The 13875-nt window shown below is 35.4% G+C and overlaps 1 protein-coding gene across 1 annotated transcript; it reads left to right on the top strand.

Moving 5' to 3' along the window:
• The first annotated feature begins 140 nt into the window (after positions 1–140).
• On the top strand, positions 141–13035 carry C4H12orf50 (chromosome 4 C12orf50 homolog). The gene is made up of 11 exons (XM_048300755.1): positions 141–149; positions 1614–1737; positions 3798–3962; positions 5169–5246; positions 5344–5457; positions 6725–6844; positions 9465–9572; positions 9796–9990; positions 11439–11528; positions 12086–12177; positions 12779–13035. The coding sequence occupies exons 1-11, from the start codon at positions 141–143 to the stop codon at positions 12839–12841; spliced, it is 1158 nt and encodes a 385-aa protein (XP_048156712.1). The 3' UTR covers positions 12842–13035.
• The last annotated feature ends 840 nt before the right edge of the window (positions 13036–13875 follow it).

Genomic DNA, 13875 nt, shown 5'->3' on the forward strand with positions numbered 1-13875 from the left:
AGGAAGATGTTCAGCCTGGGCAGGTTATGCAGCAGCATCATGCTGATGTCCCAAGCTGGAGGAGCAGTTGGTAACTGTTAAAATGTAACATTCCATCCTGGCTAACAACTGCTCTCAGTTCAGTTCAACAGTTCAACCACATGGAGAAGGTACCACATGTTTCATTCAACAATTTTTTGTTTTAGCTACACTATCCACTGAGTTTTGTTTCATCTGAAGGTCTGGTATTTGGAAGAAAACTGCTTTCAGGATAAGATTATGATTTGCCTGACTGCTGATAGCTTTAATTCAAAGAAGTACTTACATTCCACCTGGTAAAAATCCAGGGATGGTTTTAGGGCTCTTGGTTATTCCATCCATTTTTAAGGGCTAGGGAGTTAGGTGTTAATGCCTGGGAGATGGGCTTTGTGTCTCAGGGGGTGGCCCAAGCGTACTGACTACAATCCAAAAGTTTTTGGAGATGCTGCTCCTAGATGTAGCTGTTAATGTCTGGAACTGAGAGAAATTTGCTTCCAAATATTCCAATATTTTCCAGTCTGGCCTTGTTTTCATTTAAGAAATTACTCAAAAACTTATTCAGAAATAACCCCCACCCTGGCATTTACAGTTCTCAGGTGGGAACTGAATCACATCCAGGATATAAACCTGAGTTTACACACTGAGGGTAAAGCTCGTGAGCACTTGCCTCTTTGGAATTACAAGTTTATCATATGTTTGAGGAAGATACCCCAAGTTTTAAGGATAAGGGAATTGCATCATCAGAGATGATGCTAAAAACTGCAAACTCTGATAAGACAGAGATGTAGAACAATAATTTTATGTATGTCTAAGAGAACTGACTCGTTGTGGAAGTACTATCTCTGCAGTATTGTGCAGGCTTTTTAGCTGGTGGCACATTGATCAATAGAGAAAGAGCAGCAGTATGAGTACATATATGAGTAAAGAAACAAAAACAAATCCATGTAGACAGTCTATTATTCCCATTAGGTTTTTGTTTGTCACCTTTAAAAACAGCTGACAGGTGGTGTGAGCAGTGTAATAGCAGCTGTCTCAACATCAAGTCCCAATTTTTTTCAGTTTTTGTTGGGAATCTTTCTGGGTTTTCTTACAGTTTTCTGGTGTTTCTTACCCCATGTTTTCTCATAGATCTACGTCCTTTAATAGTAAGGCAATACTAATGCAAGATTTGCACTTGTACAGCACATTTTATTGGAGTTTGATCTGATTTTCCCATTGTACAGAAAAGGAAGCTCAGCCACGTCGGTTAAATGACTTAGGAGATTTTTTTTTTCCTTTCCCATCAGCTCATGAACAGTCTGCAGTAAACTAAGTAGACTGTCTTACCCCTATTCTAATCTGGAAACAATTTTACATCACCAAACACCATTGACCTTACTCGATAACTTTAGAGCTGTCTAGAGCTTATGATAAACTTCAAGATAATTTGAGATGCTGTAAACTATAAGAATGTGGTCCCACAAAGTCTTGGTCATATGTTTACAGCAGTGTGAACTGTCATATATTCAATCCTATGTTCACACAGCATGTACTAATCCATTTATTCCATTTTGATTGTTGTATTTCCAACACTTGAAAACTGTTTTCTCCTGCAGCAAAACTACAGCAAGTTCTCCTGTTTCTGGGAGACAGAGCCCGTAGGCTGTAGGAGGATAAGCTGTGACTTCTTTCACAGAAAACCCCGTAATATAAATGGACTTTATTTGCCACCTAGTAACAGTGAGTAAAAATATTTTCTCAACAATTTGTTCATTAGAGTAATGAAATAGACAAAAATGCCCTTCCAGTGCTTATGTAACATATAGTAAGGTCAGGAAATGCACCATGGTGAATCAATGAGGTATGATGTGCTATCCCAGTAAGTTCAAGGGCAAGAAAGGAATTTGAATAAGATTGCCACACAAATTGTTTTAGCTGTCATATTATGAAATGTCACACCTATTAGTGATATAAAAGATGAAGTCACATTTAGGTTGCTGAGATCCATAGAATAAAAATCTTGCTTAACTTGAATTTTTAATAGATTTAATCTCTCTAGTAGTTCAAATGGTTAGTATGCAGGTAATAATTTAAGAGAAATCAAAAGTAGTATGTGTGGTGGGAGGAGGAGGTTGGTAGGGACACCAGTATCTGTTGATAGAGCACAACATATATGGATGAGATGCCCCTTGGAGAGATAACATCAGATTACAGTGCTGTTTGTGCAGATATATTTCTAGTTCATTGTTTTGAATAAAAATTTCGGGCTTGAACATTGGTTGCATTTTACTGAAGTACAGTAATAGTGTGTAAGGCAGCACTCTTATTTTGGAAAACCCCACCACTACAAGTTGGATCTTTTTTCTCATCCATTTCTAAGAGGAGCTCTTGACTGCCAGGCATCCTGGTAGACGGTTGGAACCCAGAACAGGATAAGAGTCCAGGGCAAAGAACCAAGACAGATGTCAGAAGCAGGAGTGAAGAGAGCAAGTCATCATGAAACCTGGTGTTCCTGAAGTTGCCCCAGAAAAACGTAGCCTCTCATACCTGGGCATGTGGAGCCTAACTAAGCACACAGGATCAAGGCAGGACCTTGAGTGCTCCATACTGCCTTTGGCATAGCTCCCACATACACAGACAGCACAGGCATGCTTTTGGCTGTGGTGCAAGTCAGAGGCTGTACCCAAGACACACTGTGGGCAAGGGTATCCTGTGTAAGAGCAATGTCTGGCAATCACAACTAGAAAACAGACCAAACCCTTTCACTTTTTCCTGCGATATGGACAAATTCAAAGTCTCTGTGCTCCACAATAGCATTGCAAATACTAAACCTGCAATTTTTTCTAATACTTAAAAATCTTGTTAAACTAATTTAAGTTTGATTTGGCTTATTCTACCTGGAGCTAAAAGTAGCCTGTTCTGAACAGTGAAAAAGGCTCTATCATGTTAGAGTGTTATATCTTACACATCTCTTACATGAGATGCAACAAATCTGATCTGCAATCATGTTATGAGAAAGGGTTTAACATGATATACATGCTGCTCATAGGCAAGCAAGAGTTGTACAAGAATAAAAACAACTGGAATAATAGAAAAATGTCCACACTTTCTTTTAGACTGGAAAATATATCAAACTTCAGTATTTTTAGTATTGGTTATTAATTCACAGAATACTATGGTTGCAAATCAGTCAGCTTGAATAATACAGATAGACTCACTATTTTTCATCATTTTTCTTTTCAGTCCATTGCATTTCCTGGCTCTTGGAATATGTTATCTCAGTATTAAAGTCATTTTGCTGAAAATATTATGTGTGGAGATAGGTTCCTTAGGAAAATAATATATTTTCTGATTTGTTTTCTGATTAAGTGTATGATATTTTCATGAACTTCATATTCTTTCACAAATCTACATTTTGTACCTAGCTAAAGCAGTTGAGATTTAGTTTGATATACAAAAAGTCTTCAAATTTAAAATGAGCAATCCTGTGCTTAGCATTGCTAAATTCTTCAAAATGGATGCTGTAGCAAGTGATACAGCATGTTTGCAGCTTTTTAAAATAGGGCAGTGATGAAAATGTTCTCTTTTCAAATTCTGTATTCAGCAGTGCCTGTGTCCATTCAGAGGAGCTGGTACCTGTGTTTCTCATACTTTCTGGAGTTGGGAGGTGCTCTCTCGCCAACCTCTGCACAAGATAATGCCTAATCCTGATAATGGTTTCAGAAGTATGCCTGCTGGTGTAAACCTGGATGTGATACTTTAGTTTCCTCCTAACAAAGTAAATCTAATGCTGTCTGCAGATGTCCCATTGAAACAGGATGTCCAAGGAGGCATTCTGCATCCAGCCCATCGTCAAGACTCACTCAGAAATCAAGAGAATGTTTTAGTGCCAATTCACCCTCCACTGATTATAAACCTCAGTGATGAAGAGGACGATGAAGAGGATGATGAAGAGGAAGACAACTGTAAACACTTTTTTATTTTATAAGCAAGTTGAATGGGTTTGCCAGCTCTTGCAATGTACTTCACAACTGATCTGTTATAATAACCATTGCATTTTTAAAAAAGAGTTGTTGACAAGTTTTTTGAAATAGTTTTCAGTTAATCTTTAAAATCTTGGAACTGGTAGTCACCAGATGTGAGCAAGGCAGTTATTTTCTAACTCCTGTAATCTAATTCAGATGGCCATCAAGAACTCTTCAAAACTGTGGGATGAAATTACAAGTTTAGGAGGTACTTTTCTTCTGGGGAAACACATTTTTGAACAAGGACTGTATGCACTTGTCAGTGAAGGTGAAGTCACAACTTTTTTACAAAAGATAGTTGTGTGACTTTAACTTAAGTAATTTTTTCAGCTGATTTACCAAACTCTGTAGGCAGTCATTTTTTAGAGAAAGTTATTCTTAAATCTAGTAAAGAGAATGATGCAAAACTCTCCATCAGTTGAATTGAATGTTTTTATATTTTTATATAGATATATATATATATATATACACACATATATGTTAATACAGTTAAACCATTGATTGTATCTCACTTAGAGATAGATTCATAGGGATGGAAAAAAATTACACATTCCTGGAGAGTGAAAAGGGAGAGAATGATCTACTTTTGGCATGCACTCAACCAATTACTGTGCTGCCCCAAGCCACTTTTCACTTTCCCCCTGCCCACCAGGCTGGCTGGTAGAGCAGCCTGTTAGTGCTTCCTAACTTGGTTTCAGTCTGAGTATGCCACTTAAACAATAAAGAAAGTAGGGCTTTGCTAATCTCCATAGCCTTAACCGAGAGAGATCCAGAGCACTCACTTCACCAGCTCTGCCAGAAGATAGTAACTTTGGGCAGAGGTTTTGTGACAAGCACTCCCTGGTGACATGTTGAATCTGATCTCCTCGTGGGTATGAATGATGGATTATTTTGAAAATGAATATTGGAGGTGTTTTTGAATCCTTTTGAATCAACCAACATTTGCTTCTTAAAATGTGTTTTAACTGCAATTCCATTGCACTTTAAAATACCTAATATTAAGTAATCATTTTTCAGTCCAGAAGCCCAGGTTGCAGTCAGAAACAAAAATAACAGAAATGAAAGTCATTATCATATTTGATCATTAAGAACTATTGAAGGTCTTTGTATAGTTATCTTGTAATCTTTTACAAATATTTCCTACAGATGTTTCTAACTGGATGCCTAAGACTGTTACAGATATTGAAGAGGAAAGAGCAATAAGGGATATATGCTATAAATCTGGTAAATATGAAATTAGTCACTCTTTCCTTAAAAGCAGTGCTTCCAATACAGTAAACTCTAGGGTTGGTTTTTTTTTTCCCTCCTGGGGCATGTGTAGGAGAGTATTATGGGATTCAGAACCCTTACAAACACCAATCAACAAAAACCATGTCTTCACCATGGCAAGAGGAATTATTACCCTTGGAAGCTACTGAACAAAACTTGCAGAAAGGCAAGTATTTTGATTTCTTTGGACTGTATTTACCACTTCTAAAATTGCTGTAACAGGGAGAACCTATTACATAGTTTGCACTTCCTCTTCACTTTTTAAATGTAGTGAAAATAAAGTATTACAAGAAAACATATTTGAATTTATCAGCATATTACAAAAACACTGCATTCTTTTTTGCCATATATTTAGTCACACTTTTGGTGACAACCTGCATCAAATGTGGACAGAAAAGCTGGAAATGGGCTATTAACAGTGTGTACTTTCCTGACATACACAACATAGGTATTTCATATAATTTCATGATAAAGATTTATATAGTCTAATTTTAACCATCCTAAGGTTAGGAATGTAGTTTAAATTTCTCATCTAGGCTCTTTAAGGTATGTGGAAAGAGACAGGAACTCCAATGATCCCCTATTTATTGAATCATCAGACAATGCCAAAGGGTGAGATGAGCCACTTTTCCAGAGGTGCTCCATGATCTCTGCTGGCTGTCTTGGGTGTCTTGATGTCAAAATGTAGTGATACATCAGACTTTTCTATAACTAAATTTAGATTAAGTAAATACCTCCTCAAAAAGAGTTCAATTTTGTTTTGGATTCTGGACTATCCAACATAATTAGGGTCAAAGGAATACAAATTTATAAATATTTACCCCAGTTCTTATGATTCTTAATTCATTATTCTCTTCTAATTTCTAAATTTGAAATGTTTGTTATTAAAATAGTTTTGATAAACTATTTCTAACATATACATAGATATATTAATCTATAGATGAGGGAATCAGTGACAAATGTATGAACATACCTTTTAAGAAGTGTCTTTATTTATCATTAGATACATTAAGAGAAAAGGATAGATATGTTTCCCCAAAACAGTTTTTCAATTGAGTTCTCTGAGGCTTCAGGTACTATGATGATATGCATCCTGAAAATGCCATAAATTCAGATAGGATTCATAAATATAATTCATGGATAGTGAGAAGCTCGTGAATAAGCAGGTAATTTATAGCTGGGTCTTTACTTTGAAGCTATCATCTTCTTTAGTCTATGAATTATGGTATTTTCTTATAGAATATGAAAGTTAGACACCAGTTACTCTAGACAGGATCCAAATAACTAATAAAATAGAAAGAAGGTTATGAAATGAGAGGTTAAGAGAAATTGCACTAAACTAATTAATGGCTCATAGGGGTGGGAGGAAGAGAATGTCAGGGCCATTACCTGTGCTTACACACAGCTAAACATTCTTTCTTTTGCCTTTCCAGGTGACGGTAACACAATTCCTACAAGATTTACTAATACAAGAAAAGAAAAAGAGAGTACAGAAAGGAGACTAACGATAGAGAGTACTCCCAGAACAGATCATAAATCCTTTGACAATGGAGGTAATATACTGTAGCATCAGCTTCTCATTGCTGAACGTCATGTGGTAAATAAAATAACTGAATATGCATGCATTAAACTTCACTATTTTGCTTTTGAGTTATTATATGTTATGTTTTAGACACTCTTTCTCATGCTGAACTATTAATTACAACAATCAAACTCATTGTTTATGATTATATATTATGCTTATTTTAGGATTGTACTGAAAATATCCTTTATGCAGATTACAGTTGATTTTGGGAAAGAAAGGGATTTGTGGAGTTATGAAAAAGCAAGTGTAGAGATGCAGACAAGTTGGTTAGAGCCTGGTGCTAGCAATGCCGAGGTCGTGGGTTTGATCCCTGTATGGACCATTCATTTTAGAGCTGGACTTGATGATCCTTGTGAGTCCCTTCCAACTCAGAATATTCTGTGACTGTGATTCTGTGACTCAAGTTAAAATGCTTTCAAAACCTGTTACTTTTGTGAGACTATCCATAGTTAAGATGAATAAGCTTTGTATTTTTCAGTTATGCTATAGAAATATAACAACACTGCAATCCTGCAGCTTGTGTAACAGGATCTGATCCCTCTGCATAAACTTGCTTGACCTTAATGAAGACACAGTGTTTTGACCAATTGAGTTCAGTATTGAATCATGTCATTAAAGTTGAAGAATGCTCCATTCTCCTTGAATTTACTTAATACTTAGTTGTATTCAATCCTTTTTTCTTCATAAATATTTATGAATGATAAAAATAGTATTAATTGTAGTATTCTCTTTTCCCCCTTAGTTTGTCAATGCAAAATAGTGCAGTACCATGCAAGGGCTGCTTGCTCTAGCTTGGAGCAAACTGGTGTGGGTCTTCTAGCTCCAGAACTGTATTGCACAGTGGAAATGTATCTTACATTCTACATCTTTTCCTGTGACCTTTATGTACAAAAGTATCTTTCTTTTTAGATATTCTTTATGTCTGTATAAACAGTTACCACAATTCAATAATTAAGTCTCTGTTCACAATAATATGTATTCAAAGCTTTTAACAGACTATTTAACAACTCTTTTTAACAGACTATTTTCTCTAATTTTTGTGGGCCTTGTTGAGTCAGCTATTTGGTTTCATTGTCTTCATTGTATTTTTTCACCCATTTCAGCTAAAAAGATGTCATATAAAAAGCAGGCTGTTTGCATTGCTCACCTTTCTCAGGGTGCTCTTGAGTATAGATAACTTTGTGAGACTCCTTTCCTACAGGAAGTGGTGGTTCTGTGATGCAGAGGAACATATTTGTTGATAGGAACAGATTTGAGGCGCAACCTTGGGAAAAAGAACGAATTACATCAAAGTATGCCAATGTGAAAGGTACTTCATTATTATTTGTTTCCAGATTTTTAGATTAGATTACTTTTGTTCCTCTGCAAGTGTGGTGAACATTATGTATTTTGTTTAAAACCAATCTGAAGTGAAATTTCCATTCACAGCGTGATTTCTTTCACTGCAAGATGACAGCAGTTGTTATATGTTGTGATTTAATTCTGCTTCTTTCTGCCAGTTTACATCCTCTGATAGATTCAATGTGGGCTTTAGTAACTCCCTGAGTTACTAAAGTCTTTGATGCCCACATGTCAGATCATGTTGAGTGCTGTGCACTTTCCACTTCCGCCAAGTAAAACAGATTTGATTGTAGGTGGTATCTCACAGAACATAGGACTTAATAAAACCAGTAAAAAAAACAGTTAAGGAAAGAACATAACACTTGGGATAAAGTGTGTTTATTAAAAACTAGTCACATACAGCAAATTAAAATACCTACACTGAAGTACCTTGATGATAAGTTTCATCCTTTTCACAAGAGAATTCTAAAGTATATTTGTCAATGTAGAAAATGTTATTTTAAGTAGATTGCCAGTTATTTCTTTGCAGTTTTACAGTAAAAAGGAAAGAAAGGACATTTTTTTGTCTTTACCCCATAAACTGAAGCAGAAGTAGAGAATTTCTGCCACACTTTGGCTGGAAATGAGAGGAGCCAAAAATGCTTATTTACGTTAGCAGGAGAAAAGGAAGAATGAAGCCACATCTTCCTGAAGATAGCAAGGGCCAGTAGAAGAGCACCGTGGTTACTTTACAATGCAACTTTCCCTGTGAAGTTCTGTTTGTAGTTTGAAGGGGGTTTACCTGTGCAACCAGTGCTGTTGCAAATTTATCTTCATCATTGGTAGTATTTTGTTATGCTCATGCACTGCCCATGTCCAGGATGTATCCAGATGCTACAGGCAGAAGTCATTCACAGTTCAGCCAGGCATCCTTTGGAGTGCATAGATTGGTCTCCATAGGCTCAACCATGGGTGTTCCAGAGGTCAACCCCTATGCAGTGTAGAGAAAGGATGATCTGATTTTTGCATTTAGAGTTAATTTTTTAGTTGGCTTTCAAGATATCTTCTGCTGGAGGAAATACAGACATTTTTGCTTTCCTTCTGAGGAATGACGCTTTTGGAATAATTAACATGTGAAACCATGTTGCACCCAAAGGGGCCTATATATAAAGTAGGAGATTATGTTTTCAAAACACCACAACATTTTTGGATATGAACATTTTTTGTGCTTTCAAAAAAAGTGAATATGTATTATTTTAAACCCTCAGAAACAAACCACATTGAACTGGTAAAGAGCCACCACTGTAAGGAAGTTAAGAAAAATAAAAGGATTTCTGAGGAACGAAGAAATTCAGCTAATGCACTAACCGGCAAAGGTATTTTCAAAAAATCTTATTCATTTCTGTTTACTAAACTGTGAGATGATTTAGCACTATCTAGTAAATTTCTGTTCTTAGTGTCAAATACGGACAGCCCATACGTGGATTGGACTATTTACAAAGAACGTTTTTAAAACCTTGTTGTCCAGCATCCAGTTGCCTGCACTATGTGAAATTTTGAATAATAGCACAACCTTTTTGGTTGTATTTTCACTTTTAGGAATGTACACTTTGGACCCCAAAGTAAAACCAAGTTACCAACAAAAGGTAAATAAGTATGATGAGACTGCTTCTACCAGTCCGTATGGGAGAGAAACTGGAAGATATGCTCATTTAAATTCTCCAGAACCTCAACGATCAGCATATGTAGTCTACCGGACTGTCACTCAAAAACCGAAATTCAATGGACCTACTGGTGGGTTCCTACTTACACAGAATTCTTAAAATGCCTGTCTATATTGTGCTGGATTCAACTGGCTCCCTGCAGGTGAATAATAAGTTATTTATGCCTAAATACAGGCATGGGTAAATTTGATCAAGCATAGTTTTCACAATTAGATTTCAGCTGTATCCATAGACAGAAACGTAAAATTTTATAAAGCTTTACAATTTTTCAGACAGAATATTCATGAACAATAGTTGAGCTGTCTTTACCGCAGGAATTCATGGTTGCAATGAAGTGCTGATGTGCACAAATATAATGATCCCCACTTTTTACAGCATATCTTATGTGACTTATTATTTTCAAATATTTAATAAACCTTGAAAACTCCACCTTTAAGCTCTTATTTCATTCTAACTACTTATAGTAGAAATATTTTTTGCAGTAGAATTTCAGTTGTGTCTCAAGAAATGTTTCTTGTTCAACCTCATTTTTCCTAGTAGGTTATGAACTAGGAAAATTCATAACCTTTTTGCAGGATATATTTCCATAATTGGGATTTCACTGGAGTTTTCATTGTTATGGATTTGTATTTATTTTTGTTATTTAGAATTGTTTTTTGTCTTGAATAAACAAGGGTTTGGGTCTTATTCACACTTCTGTTATCAATTTAAATGCAGTGTAAACCTTTGTGTTTAACATTAGTATTATTTTTTTCAAATTAATTATGTTGGACAGAGGACTAAATCTATTCTTTCTGCTGTTCATAAAGGATGACACTTTCCTTCATCTTACTCTACTGTCCTCTTGATGGTACATGCTATGTCATTAATTTGACAAGAAACCTACAGGTGGGATTCTGAGTCTTGCATCTTTCTGACAATCTGCTTCAGATTTATTGCATCTTTTGCTTTATTTTTATCTTGCTAATATATATAGCCTCACCCAATCTAGTACCTCATTTGGAGTTTATTTGAATTTCCACTTTTGTGTCCATGGTTTCTCTGCATAATTGTTTTTTTTTCATTTGTCACTTTGTCAACAGATTTAGTGGTAAATAATTTAAATAATCAGAAGTGTTAAGAAAGTGATTTTTATCTTGCCAGTTTCAGTCATCTCTCTTAAGACGGGTTGATCCTGCATTTTGAGGCGCCTCCCTGTCTTAGTTTCTAATAACAGGGACCTATTCCAGGCATAGTAATGCCTACTTTAAAGCGAATAAAGGTAAGTGAAACAAATTCCAATGTCAGTGCTTTGTCATGAGGACAAAGAGTTGTGTCTTTTTTCTTTTTCCTTTGAACTTTTGCTTTCATTAAATGTGAACAAGCTGGTATAGAGATTATAGAGAGAATATTCTTTATGGAAGAATACATTTTATTAAATTTCCAGGTTAAAAAAGGGTAGGTCATTTTTGAAAAAAAGGGAATCAGCATTTTTGTTGTAAGAACAATCATTAACATTTTTGCTGCCTTTCTTTCCAGCAGTACCTGAATCTTATGGTCAGAAAGGCTCCAAACAAAAGAATCAGCCTGACACCAATAGGAGATTTTGGACACCAACAGAAAACTATGGTAATATTTACACATTGTGTATAAGCTGAAAATTTTAGGATTATTATGAAATTAATTATCTGAATTAATTGCATTAAGATGGAATTAAAAGAAGAATATTAATAATATTAATTTTAAATCAAACTTTTTAGAAAATGGTTTGTGATGAATCAACATATTCTGAGGCACAATCAACTGTCTAGGACAAAAACACGATATAGCCTTGTATACAGGGCTTTCACAAGCAGGGATAAAACAGAAGCTATTGATGCCTTTGGAAAGGTCTTCAGCCCAGGAGCATTCCCTTTGTTAAAAACAAGGATGTCCATAGCAGAATCTCCTCGTTCAGAAGTCCCCACGACCCTCACAGAAATGCTGCAGTATTACAAATTTTCTCTAAAGTTCTAGAGGGAGTCTGCCTGTAATACTAGCTTGTGTTTCAGAGGTGATGTCTAACTCATCTGATGCATTCATTGAAACTTCAGCCAGTGTAATATTTAATTCACATATCAGACTAAGGGAGTGTTTCCTGAAATTGTGGCTGAAATTAAGAAACAATGTGTATGTTTTTCCTACAGGCAAATATACTTCAGGATCTTCTAATTCACCAACTTGGAGGAAAAGAAATCCACGAGCAAAATCGTTCTCTAAATTTAAAACAACCACTCAGGTAACTGATAGAAATGGTTACAATTCAGCCTTTTTAGGAAAATTGCCATGTCTCTGCCCACCTAGAAAATGTAAAAGTGCTTATAAAACTTTCTCAGTCAAAACCTGCAAGATTCTGATTAATGCTGAGTAGCTGAAAGAGCAGTTATTAGTTTTATTTGTTTGCAGACATGTACCTTTGCCTGCATAACTAACCTGTGACTTCTAATTTTTTTACAATAATACTTATATGAAAGCAATATGTGTACCTGCCTTTAAAGTAAGGTGCTACAAAAGGCAGGTTTTGGTTTCTAGCACCAGACAAACACAGTAGAGATCATATGAGTTTGATCTATTTGTTTCTCTGCTGTATTGTTCATGAAGCTTCAGAAAAGACTGGACAATAACTAGCCAAGGTCTGAATTCATGAAAGGACTCAGGCTACAAAACATTTGCAAGATACTCTAAAGACCATTCATGCATTTTACAGCTGTCTTGAAAGCTGAGATTAGAACCTCTATCTCATGTTTCATGTTGAAATTTTACTTCTTAAAATGTTTCTGAAAGTTCATGTAGTTTTACTCTAAGAAATTATGCACAGAATTTTGTATCTATTTTGACAGCAGAGTAAAGAAGACACGGAAGTGAATAGAAAAGGAGAAAAAGAAACATCTAAAGGGAAATAAGAAAATTATCAACTGGAATATCCAAAGACAAAGAAACTGCACATTCCAAAAAGAAGGTGCGGGAAGGACATACACTACAGTGTTTCAAAACTGGTTAAAACTTCTTAAAAGTATGCTCTGCATGGTCACATATAAAGATCTATATTCACTAAATTTAATCTACTATAAAAATTTGGCAGTTGAAGTTATTTTTACAGACTACGGCTCTACACCACAAGACTGATAGTAATAGTACATAGAGAAAAAAATCCCTAAGTAGAGTCTTCCCCTATTTTATTTGACAGATGTTTAAGGCATAATTCCTAATACGAATAAATACTATTAGTTATACTTAGCAGTTTCAGAGGACTTTTAATGTAAACAGCAATAGTGTAATGCATTCTAGAATGTAGTTTTCTGTACAAAAGCCAGATTCCTAGATGGTTTAGCTGTTTTGCCAGATGTTTGGGGACTCAGTCTGAATTTGATCTTGAGATTTTGCAATTTTAGCAGAGCAGCAGAACTGTGTTATGAACTAAATGAACTTCACAAGGAAATTCTCACAATTAGCTGAGATATGTATTTACATGCATTTTAAACTAAAATATGAAGAGTTGTATAATGACTGAGAGGAAGACTGATAAGAAGGATACTTCAATATTATGTTCTGGGGAAAAAAACCTCATACTGAAGTGTTACATATACATGACTTCATATCTTTGTCTCAGATGTTTTTTCAGTTGTTTTGCATTTACCTGACCTTTGGTCATTCTTACAACATAATCAGCTTTTGAAGAGAGCCCTTCAAACTTATTTCTGTAACACTAGGATCCAATAATTATCTTGGTGACACCTGTAACTGTGAGCATTTTTCCACCTTGGAGCCTTTTTTTCTGTGACTGCTTATAACATGAGGCTGGATCAGATACATTCCAGGATACTTCTACCTGAAATTATTCTATTATTCTATGAGAAACATAGTCATACATTTCTCTGCCCTACTTTGTTGACATGATTTCAATAGTGCTGTAATTTTTATTTTCTTTTGAAATTTA

This window comes from Corvus hawaiiensis, chromosome 4 (genome assembly GCF_020740725.1).
Source record: "Corvus hawaiiensis isolate bCorHaw1 chromosome 4, bCorHaw1.pri.cur, whole genome shotgun sequence".
NCBI classification, from domain to species: Eukaryota; Metazoa; Chordata; class Aves; order Passeriformes; family Corvidae; genus Corvus; species Corvus hawaiiensis.